The sequence below is a fragment of the Orcinus orca genome, chromosome 16 (genome assembly GCF_937001465.1).
Source record: "Orcinus orca chromosome 16, mOrcOrc1.1, whole genome shotgun sequence".
NCBI classification, from domain to species: domain Eukaryota; kingdom Metazoa; phylum Chordata; class Mammalia; order Artiodactyla; family Delphinidae; genus Orcinus; species Orcinus orca.
This window is the reverse complement of record NC_064574.1, coordinates 31,009,810-31,025,140: the sequence shown is the minus strand read 5'-3', so window position 1 is coordinate 31,025,140 and position 15,331 is coordinate 31,009,810. Positions and strand designations below refer to the sequence as shown.

Here is a 15,331-nt window from a genome sequence, read left to right as displayed (position 1 = left end):
TCCTGTGCCTGCCTTCTGTTCTCTGAGGGGGATTTCCTGTCCCCCTTGTGCTACACCCCACCCCTTAAGTGAAAGAGCCTTGTGGGCCCAGAGTGGGTCTCAACTCGTGGTAGCTGGGCCCTGAAGTGGCCACTGCTTGGTAGGTTGATGATACCACCAGGGGTTAGGTCTTGTGCACTAGGACAGCCTGACTTCTAACTCTGGCTTTAGACTGACCCCCAAACCTATCCTCACAGTGTCCTCCAACCCTGTCCAAACCCAACCACAAACCCAGGCTTCAGATTCTCACCAAATGTAGCCACATAGTCACCCTCAACCCTGCTTATGGACTCACCCCTAAACCTGTCCTCTGTATGACTCCCAACCCTGCCCACAGACTGACCCCAAGTTCTGTGGACCAAGGCCAAGCTTGACTCTCAACCCTGACCAAGATACCATGGCCTTTGGTGCCATCAGCCTTTGGTGCCAGGCTGGAATCGAGTCCATGTTGTTAGATCTTCTGATATTTCAAAAGAGGAACAAGAAGAAGCAGAGGAGGAGGAAGAGGAAGAATAATTTTTTAAAGCCCCATGTGGACTAAACAAAATACATCTATAGCTTACTCTGGGTGCACTGTCTGCCACTTTTAGAGCTTGAGGAATAGAATAGACGTGTGAATACAACTGTGGGGGAGGCATACCAGGGCACATGGAATGGTGGGTTGGGTAATAAGAAAGCATCTGGCAAGAGTGGATGGGCTGGGATCAGAATGTAGAAATCTCCCAATGACCATGCTGGAGGACAGCATCTCAAACTTCAGAGTGTGAACTTATCACCCAAAATGATGCTAAAAAGTCTGAGGCTCTTCTGGAGACAGTCCCAGAGCACAGAGCGTTTTGGAACAGGGGAGGATTCAATAGTAACAATAGCTCATGAAGATTAATTTGCCGACAGTGTGTTCACCAGAGACCCGAAGATATGTTAGGGGCCACAGGGATCCAGCGGAGGGTAGGAGCCTTGGGGGCTCCCCAAAGGCAGTGACCCCGCTCTTTCTGAAAGGAAGCTGGCCTTAAGCTGCCCATACCATCTCTCTCCTAGTTATGTTGGAAGAAGGGACCGTTCCCCGCGGGTACTTTAGGGACCCTGTTCCAGCCAGCGAAATCGGGAGGGGGTGTTGTTCAAGGACCTGCAGGCGCAGCAGCGGCTAGAACCCTTAAAGATCCGAGGGCTACATTTCTGCTCCCAGACTCTGTGCAGGCGCCCACATCCCACCCCGGGGCGCTGAACTAGGCACATCCCCCTGCCATTGCGACCGCCTCCGTGGAGATCGAGAGCAGAGGCTGCGGTCCCCGGCGGCTCCTGCACAAGTTCTCCCACCCCCCACCCCGCGAGCCTTCTTTGTTCTGATTCTTATCCGGGCCGGCAGGGCACCCAGGACGCGTCTTAGTTCCTCACGGGAGCGCTTCCTCCGAGGCAGGGGGATGGAACGGAAGGGGAAGATGCCGAAACCCGGGGATCGCAGAGCGGGAAGAATGGAGGGTTCCTCCGCTCCTGGACAGGACCTAGCGATGCCCGTATCGACTGCCAATGCGGGCTTGGAAGCCTCGGAAGGCGACTTTCAGGTGCCTCACCTAGCTCTGAGCCCCACCTTACGGCCGCTCAAGGGACAGAGCCCAGGGGACGCCCCTTCCAGGTTGGGCGGAGACAGGAGGAGCAAACCCCCAGGCTGAAAGTAGACACGCGTAGGGCCTATTAAGGGCGCTTCTACCTTCTCTTGCTTCTACGGTATCCTGCCGCCTGGCCACGGAGAGCGCCCTGGCTGACTTCATCGCGAGAACTTGCGGGGCCCCGGGGCGTGGGCTCGCACGGCGCAGCCGCAGGGGCTCCTGCAGGTGACGCAGAGGCGCAACGCCCGTTGGCGGTTCTTTGGGGCCTGCTTATTGGTCTGAAGTGCCCTCGCCCCACCCCTTCGGTCGACCAATGGGCGGAGGTGGGGGTGTGCCCTTGAGGCGAGCGGTAGCGGCGCGGGGCTCTCTCCTCTGGTTCTGCGCTGAGACCCCGCTGCTGCCGCCGCCGCCACGGCTGCCGCCACCGCCACAGCTGCCGCCGCCGCTGTCGCGGTCGTCCCTGCCCTTCCTGGCTTCGGGGTGCTCCCCGCACGGTGAGACTGCTCTTCCTTCCGCCACCTCCCGGTTCCGCCCCGCTCGCGGAGATCCCCTCCCAGCGGAGCCGCTGTTCTGGGTAGTCGGTGCCTGCGACCCCATCCGGCTGGGGCTGGAGGGTTCCGCTGTCGGGCCCGGGACGGGGAGGGCTCCCTGGCATCTGAGCTGGGGAGATGTCAGGCCCCAGGGCCGCAGGTGACCGTTAGGTGGTAGAGCTGGAGTGCTTTCCGCGGGGCGCTGTCGGGGGCACGTGTGACACAGTGAGGGCGGGGGCCAAATGGGGTCAGCGCCGTCAGCAACTCCGCGCCCGCCCTCCATTGTCATCGCCTCAGTGTGTGACCTTGGACGAGTAGCCTCTGAACCTCGCGTGGCTCGGCACCTTCAGGGAGGAGGGCTGTGATATCGGGGAGTACGGGCTCCCGAGACAACAGCGTCAGCAGAGATGAGGGTGGGGACGGCACAGGATTATGAGGGACAGAGCCGACGCCTCGCAGCCCGGGAGGAGTGTGATGGGGGGGCGTCCAGACTCCTCTGTCCCCTTAGAAGATGAGGATGGGGTGGGGATGGGGGCGCCACACCCACGGGGATGGAGGCGGGAGAGGGTACAGATTCCTATACCCAGGCCCCTGATGTCTCTGGGAGCTTGGCCACCACTTCCCCTTTGTCACAGAGCAGGAAAGGTTCGTTTAGGTTCTGGACCAGTGTTCCTGTTAGTGAGCAGGAACCCTGGTTGACTGAGAAGGGTGGGCTTGGGTTGCCTTTCCTCTTGAACCTTGGCCTTGGGAAGTGTGGGTAGGGCGTTTCTCTGCTCAGGGAGTTGAAGAAGGTCAGAGGCAGCTGTCACCCGCTGGACCTGGCCTGGCCTCTACTAATTGAGGCCTGGGTGGGGCAGGCAGTCTGGAGGCTAGAGGGGTCTGAGCAGCCTCTAGCTGCGGGCCTGAGAGGTTGTGGGGAGGAGATGCTGGGGAGAGGAGGGCAGCACTTCTTGGGGAGAAAGGAGGGTGGGAGATGGTGGGGGTCCCTTCCTGAGTTCACCCCTGCTCCACTCATTCTTTTTCTAATTAATTAATTAATTAAGTAATTTATGGCCGCCTTGGGTCTTCGTTGCTGTACGTGGATTTTCTCTAGTTGCGGTAAGTGGGGGCTACTCTGTCATTGCGGTGTGCGGGCTTCTCATTGCCCCATGGCTTCTCTTGTTGTGGAGCACCGGCTCTAGGCGTGCGGGCTTCAGTAGTTGTGGCTCACCGGCTCTAGAGCGCAGGCTCAGTAGTTGTGGCGCAAGGGCTTAATTGCTCTGCAGCATGTGGGATCTTCCCCGACCAGGGCTCGAACCCGTGTCCCCTGCATTGGCAGGTGGATTCTTAACCACTGGGCCACCAGGGAAGCCCTCCACCCATTTTTAAGAGAGAGAACACCCATACTTATCCTTGCAACTTTGGCCTGCTGGAGGGAGGAGAAAATGGAGTCATATCCAGTCTGAGTTGATATAAAACTGTCACAACCACTCCTGACCTTCAGCCTTGTCTTTCCAGGCCTTGTTCTAGGTATGTGGGCCCAGTCCTATGTCAGGTCCTGGAGTCAGCAGGTTAGTGTGGCCTCAGTGGGTGCTCTTTTTACATGCTTGAGCTTTGATGAGAGGCTTCTGTGGGACTGAGTGCTTAAGCCAGGACTGAGTCCTAGGCTGGGGTGGGGAGGATGGAAGATTGTAGAGTTCCTGACTCAAAGTCCTTGAACAGGTTGAGAATGTGGATTAGGAATGAATGAGCAACGAGGCCCCAAGAAGCTTGTTCCTAGCCACAAAGCAGAGGACAAGCTGGGGCTGGTCCTACGATGCCTGGGGTTTGGAGACTGCAGAGACGTGCTGTGGGGATGCAGCTGCGAGGTACAGGGCAAGAGGGTGGCAGATTCTGGAGCTCCACTTTGCCATGGACAGACTGTCTTTGACCCTCCCTTCAGCCTTGGGCCCCAGTGTGGGACAGCCTGGAGTAGCAGCTAGCACTCTGTGTGCAGGGCAGGAATCTAAGGGGCTGAGAACTCTGGGTTCCTGTGTAACTGTCCATCTGTCCATTTGCCCAGCTGCCATTTCCCTGTCCTGCTCCTTGTGCCAGAGGCGCCACTGGGCCTGACTGAGCCCTTCCCTGGGTAGAAGAACCTCGAAGCAGCCTTTCTGTCTAAAGCTGAGAGGGATCTGAGCTGGGAGCTCTGTTTCCCAGAGAGAAGGTTCCGCCAATTTACCTGAGATTAACTGAGAGCTGAAGGAGTCCCCGAAGGCCCTTGTTCCAGCTTCCCAGCCCTCCCCATCCTGTAACTCTCTGTGGTACCACCCCTGACCTGTTGCCAGCCCATCTAAAGGTGGGGGTGTCTTTTTTTTGCTCGAGAGGGATGTATATTCTTCACCTCTTCTTTATGAGTCCTTCTGGTTGTAGGGCATAGTGGGCTCCCAGCAGTCTGCCCTCTGGCAATCCCTGGAGACCTGGTGGGGAGGGGAAGGCAGGATGAAGGAAGGGAGAGGGAGGCCCCTCAGCCCTTGAGCTGTTTTTCTTTTTTTTATATATAATTTATTTTTGGCTGCATTGGGTCTTCGTTGCTGCACGCGGGCTTTCTCTAGTTGCGGCGAGTAGGGGCTACTCTTGAGGTGCACGGGCTTCTCAGCGTGTTGGCTTCTCTTGTTGTGGAACCCGGGCTTTTTAGGCGCACGGGCTTCGGGAGTTATGGGGGCTTCGGGAGTTGTGGCCCAATGCCATCTCCTCCTGATTCTGATGAAGAATTGTGCGTGGACGAGAGTCTGGCTCACAGGGGACAGCGACCAGAGAGGCTTTCTGCTAGGAAAGGAGCTTTTTCCAGCCTTCTCTGAGCCCCTGAAGTCACTTGCCTCCTCGCTCTGCGTTCTCATTGCCCAAGGGTTACAAGGCAGTGCCTGAGTGCTTGCTCTGTCCTGAGCTCTGGGCAGTGCAAGAGACGCAGGTCCGGCCCTCAGTGGACTTTCCATTTCAAGGTTGAGGGGGCAGGTAACAGCTGATTGTGGCCAGGCTAGAAGATGCCCATCAGGGGGCCCCACTCTGAGATGGGGGGAAGGGAGTGCCCTCCAGGGCAGGGGTTGGCTTAAAGAATGAGATGGGGCGGTTCCTCTTCTGAGAGCCTCTGGGCCCTGGTGCCACATCTGCCTAGAGGGCCCAGCTGAGGCCCATGCTTGGGCTCCACTTAGTTTGGTCATTCATTCATTTAACAAATATAAACTGAACACAGCTGCTCCCTGCCAGGTGCTGGGCTGGATGCTGGGAACACAGCGTTTGGCAAAAACACAGTCACCGCCCTTGTTAGGTGGGGGACATAGATATCAAATGATCCCAGAAGTGAGAAAGGGGATCCTTTTTGAAGATTTTCAGGCCTATCCTGGGATGGGCGGTGGTGGGATAGGGTTGTGCTACCTTGAAAAACGTCCTCTAGAGCTGAGACCCAGGCTGGGGTGTGGATGGGGGGCAGGATTGTTCCAGGCAGAGGGGATGGCCTGGGTTAAAGCAGGCAGGCAGGCAGGCAACAGGCAATGGACTGGGGAGGAAGACAGGGACCGGACTCTGTGTGTACTGGGGTTTTATGAAGTGAAGAGAGTTTTATGAAGAGCCCCAGGAGCCTTTGCTTACCAGCCACTGTTTGAGTTTCATCCAGGCCTCCCAGGAAATGTCCTGGGAAATGGGGGCCTCTTGTCATTTCCCCTGGCTGCAGAGGTGTGGCTGGAGCAGCCTCTGCCCAAGGTAGGAGGAGGGTCCCCTTGCTCTTGGCCCCTTGCTCTTGGCCATGTTTCACATGCTCTGAGTCCACAGCTTCAGGGGATGGCTGGAGTGGGTAGGGTAGGGCAGGCTTCTCTCCAGGGGCCAGTCTCTCTGGGACAGCTAGGCATTCCAGGGCTCAGGCGCTGCCCTTCTGGGAGTGACCTCAGAGTACTCACCTGGGGCTGTTTCTGCCCTGGCCGCTCCTGCATTCCTGAGACCCAAGCCTTGCCTTTCCCTGTACCTCCTGAGGCCTCGTATGTGGGCTCCTGGTACCCAGGCTGTTTGCCCTGCCCTTGAGGCCAGGCTTGGGCCTAGGTGGACTTCTCTTGCATTGGGAAGTAGGGAGGGAGGTGAGGCCTGCTCTCAGGGCAGCTCGGCACCTGAGGGGCCTCAAGGTTATGCCCTCCACAGGCCCAACTCTGAGGCCACCCCAAGTTGGCTAGTCTCTTCATTCCCTGGACTAGCCAACGTCGTTCACTTATCTCTCCTTTAGTGTGTATCTCTGACAAATATGGACATACTTCTCTACGTAATCCAATTCCATTATCGCACCTAACTGATCAGCTTTTATTTCTTAATGTCATCTAAGATCCAGTCCCACTCATTATTTCCCAATTATCCCCTAAATGTCTCTTTTTAGAGATAGTTAGAAATCCCCTACCCCATTTATTTTTCTTCTTGAAACTGACGTGGTGGAAAAAACGAGGTCAGTTTTCCCATTCTTGGTCTCTTTGTGTGTTAATTTAGAACAGCGGTTGGCAAACTTTTTCTGTGAAGGGCCAGATAGTAAATATTATAGACTTTGCAGGCTATGTGGCCTCTGTAGCAACTACTCAAAGTAGTTTTGCTTTAGTGCAAAAGCAGTTTTAGGGAATTCCCTGGCGGTCCAGTGGTTAGGACCCAGCACTTTCACTGCCAGGCCCAGGTTCAATCCCTGGTCTGGGAACTAAGATCCCACAAGTAGCATGGCAAGGCAAAACAAACAAACAAATAAAAAAACCAGAAGCAATTTTAGACAACACGTAAACAAATGAGCACGGTTGTGTGCCAGTAAAACTTTACAAAAAACAGTGGCGGCCCCCACAGGCTGTAGTTGGCCCATCCCCTATCTAGAACCACCTCCCTCCTTTATTTTCCTTCTTACAGTTTGGAAAAAAATTAGGTCAGTTGTCCTGTAGAATATCCTGCCTTCTGGGTTTGTCTCCTTGCTTTCTCGTGGAGTCATTTATTCTGCTGGCCTCTGTGTTTTTGGTAAGCTGAGGTTGGAGTTCTAGGGGCTTGTTAGATGCAGGTTAGACATTTGGGGTGGGGCTGCCCTGTTAGCACTGCTGTGACTTGGTGCTGCCTCACATCAGTAGACATCAGTGTGTCCAGTTGTCCCACTCTGAGAGGAGATTGACTGATGCAAGACTGACTGATGTCACATCCCTCCATTGCAAACTCGTTCCCTTTAACCCTAGGTCATCTGTCAGTGGCACTTGCGCATATGTGAGCATCCATTTCAACCTTTGCCTTACTGGTTTAGCACCCACTGATTAGTGCTGCTCCTAGCATTTGTGTTTTGGGGGTTGCAGAATTATTTAGCAGTTGGTCATTCCTTTGTTAAAGAAGAGCTGTCCTTTAACCACCAGGGCAAGTTGGTTATAGGAAAGGCCAAGAGAGAGGCTGAATTAGTTCTCTATATTGCCAGTTTCCAGTAGAGAGTTAGGGCATTGCTACTGTCAGTAGTGACAAATGAGGATTTGGGTTCGTTTGTTTTGCTTTCTCCCATTTTTTGTAATCTCTGTGAATGCTCTGATTTTATGTAATTCCATCTGTTTCCATCAGTTGCACTTATTATTCTTTTTGATGTTGAGATGGTCTCAGCCCAGTCTTTCAGAGGCCTGGCTGCTCACACAGGCTTCCTGGAGGCGCCTCCCACAGTCTCTGCCCTGAGGCTGCCCTTGGGGAGCTGAGCTGGGAGGCCAGCCGGATAGTAATCAAGCCAGAGTCTGAATGGTGGGTTTCGATGGACGGCAACCCCTTCATGGGTATCTGTTCTGTATATGGCCCTGACCGATCACTCGGAGGGAAAGCTCTGAGGACATGTTTTATTATGTGAGCCCCCATATTTGCCCCCCTCCAAGCATATTGTTAACTCTGACCTGGACCCACTTGTGCAACGTGAATACTGTGGTCTCTGGATGTAGGATGGTACAGCCTGTGTGTCTGGGATGGGCCAACCTTTGGGTCACCAGCACCAGAACTGACCCCTGGAAAGTGCCAGTGAAGTCCCCTTCCTTTGCTGGTTGCCTCTTCCCACCAGCCTTAGGTGGGCTGGGCACAAGAGGCTTGTGCTGGTGCTTTGGCACCCAGAAGCTGCAGCTCAGTACATGCTGGCCAGGCCCTGGGTCAGTAGTGTGTCAGGCAAGGGTGAGGGCTCTTGGTGAATGTGGGGAGTGGGTGGAGGAGTTGGGGGGCAGAAGCCCCCTCTGCTAGGGGGTGCAGGTTCCACTTGGGCTACTGAGAGCAGCAGGGGTTTTGGTCCTTCCTAAAGGGAACTCTCTGCTCTCCCCTAGCCACAGGCCCATTGGTGACCCTGACCCCTGCCCTCCCCACTCCCCATGCATCAGGCTTCTGCTGGTGTCCCTGGAGCATGGGAAGCTGCTGAGCTTGACCAGTGGTGTCTGGCAGGAGCTGCGTGTCTCACCCTGTGGCAGGGAGGGCATCCATGGCTGCAGCCAACAAAGGTGAGTGCCTGCCTGGTCTGGTGGGGTTTGTAGCATCTTCCAGCGGGCCCTGGTGGGAAGGGGCATTGCTGCATGTGGGGCCTGCGTTGGCTGTGAGTGTGTGTGTGTGTCTGTCTGAATGTGAGGTACTAATTACATTACACCAGTGTTCTGGGGACACCCAAGCCAAACCCGGGGACCCCTGCTGGCTCCATGGTATGCTGGTCTTTGGAGGTGTGTGCCTTCATGGCCCCATGTTCCAGCCTCCCTGTTCCACTGTGGGGGTTGGGGAGCACAGGGGGCTTTGGGTGAGCATTGAGGCTGCTGAGGTGGGTAGGGCCACAGCAGGTTGTGGAAAGGAATTTGGGTTTCATTCAGAGTCTAGAAGTGCTCATAGAAGGTTTTAGGCAAGAGAGGCCTGGTAGGATATATGAGGATCAAGTCTGGGGGGCTCAGCAGTGAATGTGAAAATGCCAGGCTGGCCCCCTGGCCCTCCACTGAGTGTGCAAGAACCCAGGCAAGGGCTGGCCCAGGCCTTCTCACCAAAAGGACTCTGGGTAGGGCTGTTGGGAGCCCTAGGGGCTGTGGGGGTCAGAGAGGATTGGGGTCATGCTCTTGGCAAGATGGGCCTCTTTCAGCCTTAGCCTCCCCCGGTACAGGCCCTCAGCCCAGTTCCCACGCTCTGCCTGCCTTAACTCCCTGACTTCCCGGCCTTGGAGAACCTGACCCAGCTGGAGACAGCCGTGGGCCATGTGAGGGGTTAAGCAGAGGAGGAAAGGCGTTTCTGGGAGGGGTCCTGGAGGCTCCCCTGGGTTCTTCCTTCTTACCTGCCAGTGATCAGTGATGAGGTTTAGAGGCAGCCGCGGCCCCTCCTAGGAGGGCTGAGTGTGGTTTTTGACCCTGTTTGTTTCTCCCACTCCCAGGCAGGTCCCATAGAGCCCATTCCTGTCTCTGCCCTTCTCCCCTCTCAAGTTGGGTCAGCAGGAGGGGCAGGCAGGGGGCCTCAGGTACTGACAGACCTGGAAGAGGAGATCCCAGAGATGGGGAGCTTGCTTGGCACTGTGAAGGAGAGCATGGGGCAGGGTATCTTGAGGACTGGGGCTGAGTCCTGCACTGCTTGGTGTTTGGAGTTGGGAGGACTGTCTCTTCCCTGTTAGCCCCATTCCCTCTAAGTGAAGGGTCATATTAGCTAATGCCTGACTCCCACCCCCACAAACCCTCTCTCAGGATGAGTATTTTCTGTGGGAGGACTGAGCAGGTAGGGGCAGGTGGGAGCCTCAAGCCTTTGATCGCCACTGTCCAGTAGGATGTGGCCTAGCCCAGCAGTGGATGCTGGATGATGTGAAGGGCAGTCGCAGAGGGCGGGGAGGTGACACGGTGGAGTAGTTTACTGGGATAGGTGAAGGCAACAGCCCCGGTAGCCCTCTCCCACTCTCTTCGTAGGCAATAAGCCCAGAGTCCGGAGTATCCGCTTTGCGACAGGCCATGATGCAGAAGGCTCCCAGAGCCATGTCCACTTTGATGAGAAGCTGCATGACTCTGTGGTCATGGTCACCCAAGAGAGCGACAGCAGCTTTCTGGTCAAGGTATGTGTGCATCTTCCCCGCCCCCCCCGCGCCCCCCCCCCGCCATCATCAGCCTCATTCCATCTGTCTTCTCCCTGGCCCTGCCTGGCTTCCTGAGCCTGTTCCATTTCCTCTAAGTTGGCTCCATAGGCACATCTTTGTTCTTCCCTGGGCTTTGGTTTCCCCATCTGTAAAATGGGAAGTGTGAGACTGTGGTAAGATGAGTGCACTTAGGACAGGGGTCCCCAGCCCTCAGGCCACGGACCATTACTGGTCCATGGCCTGTTAGGAACCAGGCCACACAGCAGGAGGTGAGCAGCAGGCGAGTGAGCGAAGCTTCATCTGTATTTACAGCTTCTCCCCATTGCTCACATTACCTCCTGAGCTCCACCTCCTGTCAGATCAGTGGCGGTATTAGATTCTCTTAGGAGTGGGAACCCTACTGTGAACTGCGCATGCGAGGGATCTAGGTTGCATGTTCCTTGTGAGAATCTAATGCCTGATGATCTGAGGTGGAGCTGAGGCGGTGATGCTAGTGCTGGGGAGTGGCTGCAAATACAGATTATCATTAGCAGAGAGGTTTGACTGCACAGAGACCATAATAAATCAGTTGCTTGCAGACTCATATCAAAACCCTATCAGTAAGTGGCAAGTGAAAACAAGCTCAGGGCTCCCACTGATTCTTCATTATGGTGAGTTGTATAATTATTTCATTATATATTACAATGTAATAATAATAGAAATAAAGTGCACAATAAATGTAATGCACTTGAATCATCCCGAAACCATACCCACCTCACCCCCACCCCCTGGTCCATGGAAAAATTGTCTTCCACAAAACCAGCCCCTGGTGCCAAAAAGGTTGGGGACCACTGACATAGGATGTTACTTGAATGGGAGTGGAGCTGTTGTTATCATCGGCATCACCCCAACCATTGCAATTGGAAGGCAGGTGTCAAGGCTGTGGTGTCACAGGCCTGGGTTCAGGTCCAGGCCTGCTATTCTGGCTCTGACCTTGGGCAGGTCACCTCAGTTTCCCTTCTCTGAAGTAGAGACAATTTATACCCCAAAGAGTTGGAAATGGAAGGATGTATGTACGTCACTCAGGTGTAAGGCTAATTATGCTGATAACAAGGTGTGACTTTAACTCTTCTCTGCCAAACCTCTGGCTGATTTAGGCTCTTTGCAGTAGTATTTATCACCCCCATGTTTTTCCCCTCTCCTCCTCTCCGAGTGGCCACATCTCATACACTCTTGTCTCCTCTGCTGCTGGGACACACACAGTTGGATCCCACATCCACTTTGGAGGGGCAGGAGGAAGTCTCTGGAGGGGATGGATTGGAGGGAAACAGGGACTGAGGCCCTCAGGTTGGACAATAAATCAGTGCTCCAGAGTTGAGCCCTGGAGGGCATGGTGGTGAGGATGTGCGATGGTTTCTGGTTTATTGAGATCACCCTGAGGAGGGGCCCAGAGTCATACCTGTTTGCCCAACTCTAAAACCCTTGCTCTTCCTCCAAGAGCTGACAACTTCCCCAAGGGAATAAACATAATTAACCCAAACTTTCAAAAATAGCTCCCTGCCTCCCATTGCAAAATCCATTCATGTAATTAGAGAAAATCTGGAAGATAGAAAAAACTATAAAGAAATTTAAAAGTACCCGCAATCATACTACCCAGAAATAACTACGGTTAATATTTTGATGTGTGTTATTCCAGTTTCTTTTTTAGCTTTGTTTCCAAAAATGAAAAACTGGTATCACAGTGTACACACTGTGTTTTGCTTGCTTCTGTTGTGAACCATCTCCTGATGGTTTCCACGAGATTTTAAAACTGCCTGGTATTCCACTATATGTATCATCATTGATTTAGCTGGTTCCCTATTCCTGGTGTTACAGTTTTGTACTGTTATAAATAGGGCAGTGATGAGTATTTTTTTTTGCACATCTCTGAGTATTTCCCCTGGAAAATTCTGCAAGTGATACAGCTGGGTCACAGGGTCACCATTGGCAGGTACAGCCAGAAAGTCCTCTTGAGAGGTGTGCCCTCTACCAGCAGAGTGTGGGGGCCACAGGGACTGAGCTTTATCATGCAGTGACATCATCTGATCTCATTGAAAGGCTAGTTGCTCCCCCAAAGGACAGGGCCATCCATTTCCTGAAACTGAACAGGAGTGTGTGTGCATGTGAGCTGCGGATACAGCATGCACCCCTGCACCTCCTGGACTGGCACTCCAGTCAGCCTACCTGCCCAACAGCCACCCTGGCCTGTGACCCTTCACATGACTGGAGTTTCCAAGGATGGCCAAGCTCTGTGTATGAACAACAGAAATTGCTCGGGCTGTGAATCAGGACTGTTGGACACAGTGAGCCTTTGAGTGGGCAGGCAGGAATCCATGTTCACATGCCAGCAGGGTGGGCCGGAGCCCAGGTTCCATGGCTGGTGCCAGTCTTGTGGGCCAGCTTTGGACTGACACAGCTGGTCTAGTGTCTGTTTTTCTAATTCTGTCCCATCCTCCATCTTGTGCTATCTGTGTTGCCTGGTGGCCCCGCCATGACTAGAGGACCAGAGTCCCTGGGCTACTGGCTCTGGCCACATGCTGGTAGTGGTGGGAGCAGGTGGATGGCCTGTGTCGTGGGGCTTTGAGCCTCCCCTGTGGGCAGTGGCTGGTGCTTTGCTGTGTGCCACGTGTGGCAGCAGTAGCCAAGAGGTCCAGGGAGGACTATACCCTGACCACACTGTGGCCTTCAGCCAGTCATTTCCTAGCTTCCATTTCATCATCTATAAAATGGCCACCAAGGAACTTCAGGGCTCATGAGACAGATGCTGAGGAGTGTGTGGGCCAAGCTGTAGGGATGGGGTCCTTGGAGAAAGGGCCTAGAGCTACCCGGCCAGGGGTGTGGACCAACTAGAGTGATGGAGGGAGTCAGGCTCCCCTGGGATTGTCAAGGAAGCAAGTGTAGGGCCCCACAGGATCATCAGTGGCACAACCTGGGTGGGCCCTGGGGGAGACTGTAAGTGAAGGTGCCTCCTTCTCCCACCCCTCCTGCTGCAGGTTGGCTTCCTGAAGATCCTGCACAGGTATGAGATTACCTTCACTCTGCCCCCAGTGCGCAGGCTGAGCAAGGAGGTCCGAGAGGCACCTGTCCCCAGCCTGTACCTCAAGCTCCTCAGCGTCATGCCCATCCCAGAAGGTGCGTACCCTGCTTGGGGTGCTGGAAGCCTGCCCTCCTCCAGCAGGGCCTGGGTGTGAGTGGGAGCGAGAGCATGGGGTACTTCCTTCCCCCATCTAGGGCTGATGGGCAGCTTAGCAATCAGGGGACATGATGCCTCTTTATGGCCTTGCAGTGTGGCACCTTGGCAGGTCCCATACCCCAGGCCCCACTCCCTGAACAGAAGTCCATGGGCTCACACAGTTGGCCTATGTCTGCTCATTGCCTGATAGTTACCTTAATGGGACAGTGGGAGCCACTGAGGAACTGGCTCTGGGCCTCTAGCCCTCCCTCTGCCTGTACCTCAGGAAAAAGCTACTGGAACCTCAGGGACTCTGGGCAGCTACCTCCCATCACCCGCCAAACCTGGGCTTGGGCTTGGGGCTGCTTCTCTATACTCTGCCAGCTTTAGTGCCCCCCCTTCTCCCAAAGGCTAGGGTATCAGTTTCACCATGTACCGAAGCCCCAGCTTCAGTTTCATTTCCCTCTACCTCTACCTAATGACCTCACCCTCAAGTGGATTGAGCAAGCCCCCTCAGGCCTCTTGCCACCAGATCTGCTCAAGCCCTGCCCTGCCCTCCTTTCCCCTCCCCATCACCCTCTCTCCTTGCTTGCCTTTTTGGGGAATTCCACCTCTTGGAATCCTGAGTTTGACCTCTGGCCTGCAGGCAGAGGCATGTAGAGCTCAATGAAGAATGGGAAGTTCCTGAGGCCCATGCGCCCAGCCCTGGGGGTAGGGTCCTGGGCCATCCTTGCTCCTCTGGAGGTCTTGGTGGTGGGTGGGGGCCAGTGAGTGCTGGGGGGTGGGGGCAGGAGGCCGCAGAGGTGCTGATCGCCCGGGCAGGTTACAGCATCAAGTGTGAGTACTCAGCACACAAGGAGGGCGTTCTCAAGGAGGAGATGCTGCTAGCCTGCGAAGGTGGCACCGGCACCTGCGTGCGCGTGATGGTGCAGGCGCGCGTCATGGGTGAGAGCTCGAGGCCCGGGTCTGGCTAGAGGAGGGAGGCACCAACTTGGCTGCAAGGAGTTTCCACCCTCCTTGAGTCTGAAAAAGGGATCCTTGTCCCGGCCCATCCCCAACCTCCTTGGTGGGTGCCTTTCTCCCCATCCCCTAGCAGAGCCGGGAGGGAAGGTAGAGGAGTCCCCTTGGAGTTGGTGGGGCCAGGGTCCAGCCTGGCATACTGACTTGTCACCTGCCTTGCAGACCGACACCACGGCACACCCATGCTGCTAGATGGTGTCAAGTGCGTGGGTGCTGAGCTAGAATACGACTCAGAGCACAGTGACTGGCACGGCTTCGACTGAGGCCCTCGCCCCCACCTGCCTCGGGGCCTCTCAGCCTTAAACCCCACCTCGTCTCCTCAAATGCTGCGTGATGGTGTGGCTTCCTCACCCTTCCCAGGGATGGGCATGGAGGTGGAGGGTCCAAGGGCCTCCAAGCTGGAGCCTCGCCCACACCTCTCACCTCATTTGTGCCACCTCCCTGCCTCTCCAGCATCCTCCTCTCCCACTTCCTCCTCTCTGTGTGCCTCAGTCTCCTGCTGGAAGAAATGGGCTGAGCCCCCAAGGAGGCTCTCTGAGGAGGGATGGAGAGGGCCTGGGGTGGGTTCTACCCACCCCCCTACCCCAAGCCATAGGGGCTGTAGCCAGGGCCTAGGAGAGGAGGGAGCTGGCTCTGTGGTGTAGCTGCCCCCATTACTGCTGCTGTCGTCTTGCTTAGCCACCTCTCCTGTCCCCTCTCTCTTTCCCACTGCCGTCCATGGTGAGGAGGAGGGAGGTGCAGTTCCCAATCCCTACCCCCCAGGTCTGTGTTACTTGGTTTTTAAACAACTGGTTGGGATAAAACCCTAAAGAAATAAAACTTCCAGTGGATACCAGAGGCCAGCAGGATTTTTGTTCTCCAGGGCCCTGAGAATGCCCAATCCTTTACAGAAGGG

At 55.2% G+C, this 15,331-nt stretch overlaps 1 protein-coding gene across 4 annotated transcripts; it reads left to right on the top strand.

The window, feature by feature from the left end:
- Positions 1-1,988: 1,988 nt before the first annotated feature.
- On the top strand, positions 1,989-15,266 carry ADISSP (adipose secreted signaling protein). 4 transcript variants are annotated; one of them, XM_004285296.4, is made up of 6 exons: positions 1,989-2,140; positions 8,524-8,640; positions 10,063-10,205; positions 13,238-13,376; positions 14,239-14,361; positions 14,599-15,266. In XM_004285296.4, the coding sequence occupies exons 2-6, from the start codon at positions 8,622-8,624 to the stop codon at positions 14,697-14,699; spliced, it is 525 nt and encodes a 174-aa protein (XP_004285344.1). In that variant the 5' UTR covers positions 1,989-2,140; positions 8,524-8,621; the 3' UTR covers positions 14,700-15,266. The 4 variants fall into 4 exon arrangements, with proteins under 4 accessions (XP_004285344.1, XP_049555455.1, XP_049555456.1 ...); XM_049699498.1 differs by having other exon boundaries at positions 1,999-2,140; positions 8,470-8,640; positions 10,041-10,205; XM_049699499.1 differs by having other exon boundaries at positions 2,001-2,140; positions 8,476-8,640; positions 10,041-10,205.
- The last annotated feature ends 65 nt before the right edge of the window (positions 15,267-15,331 follow it).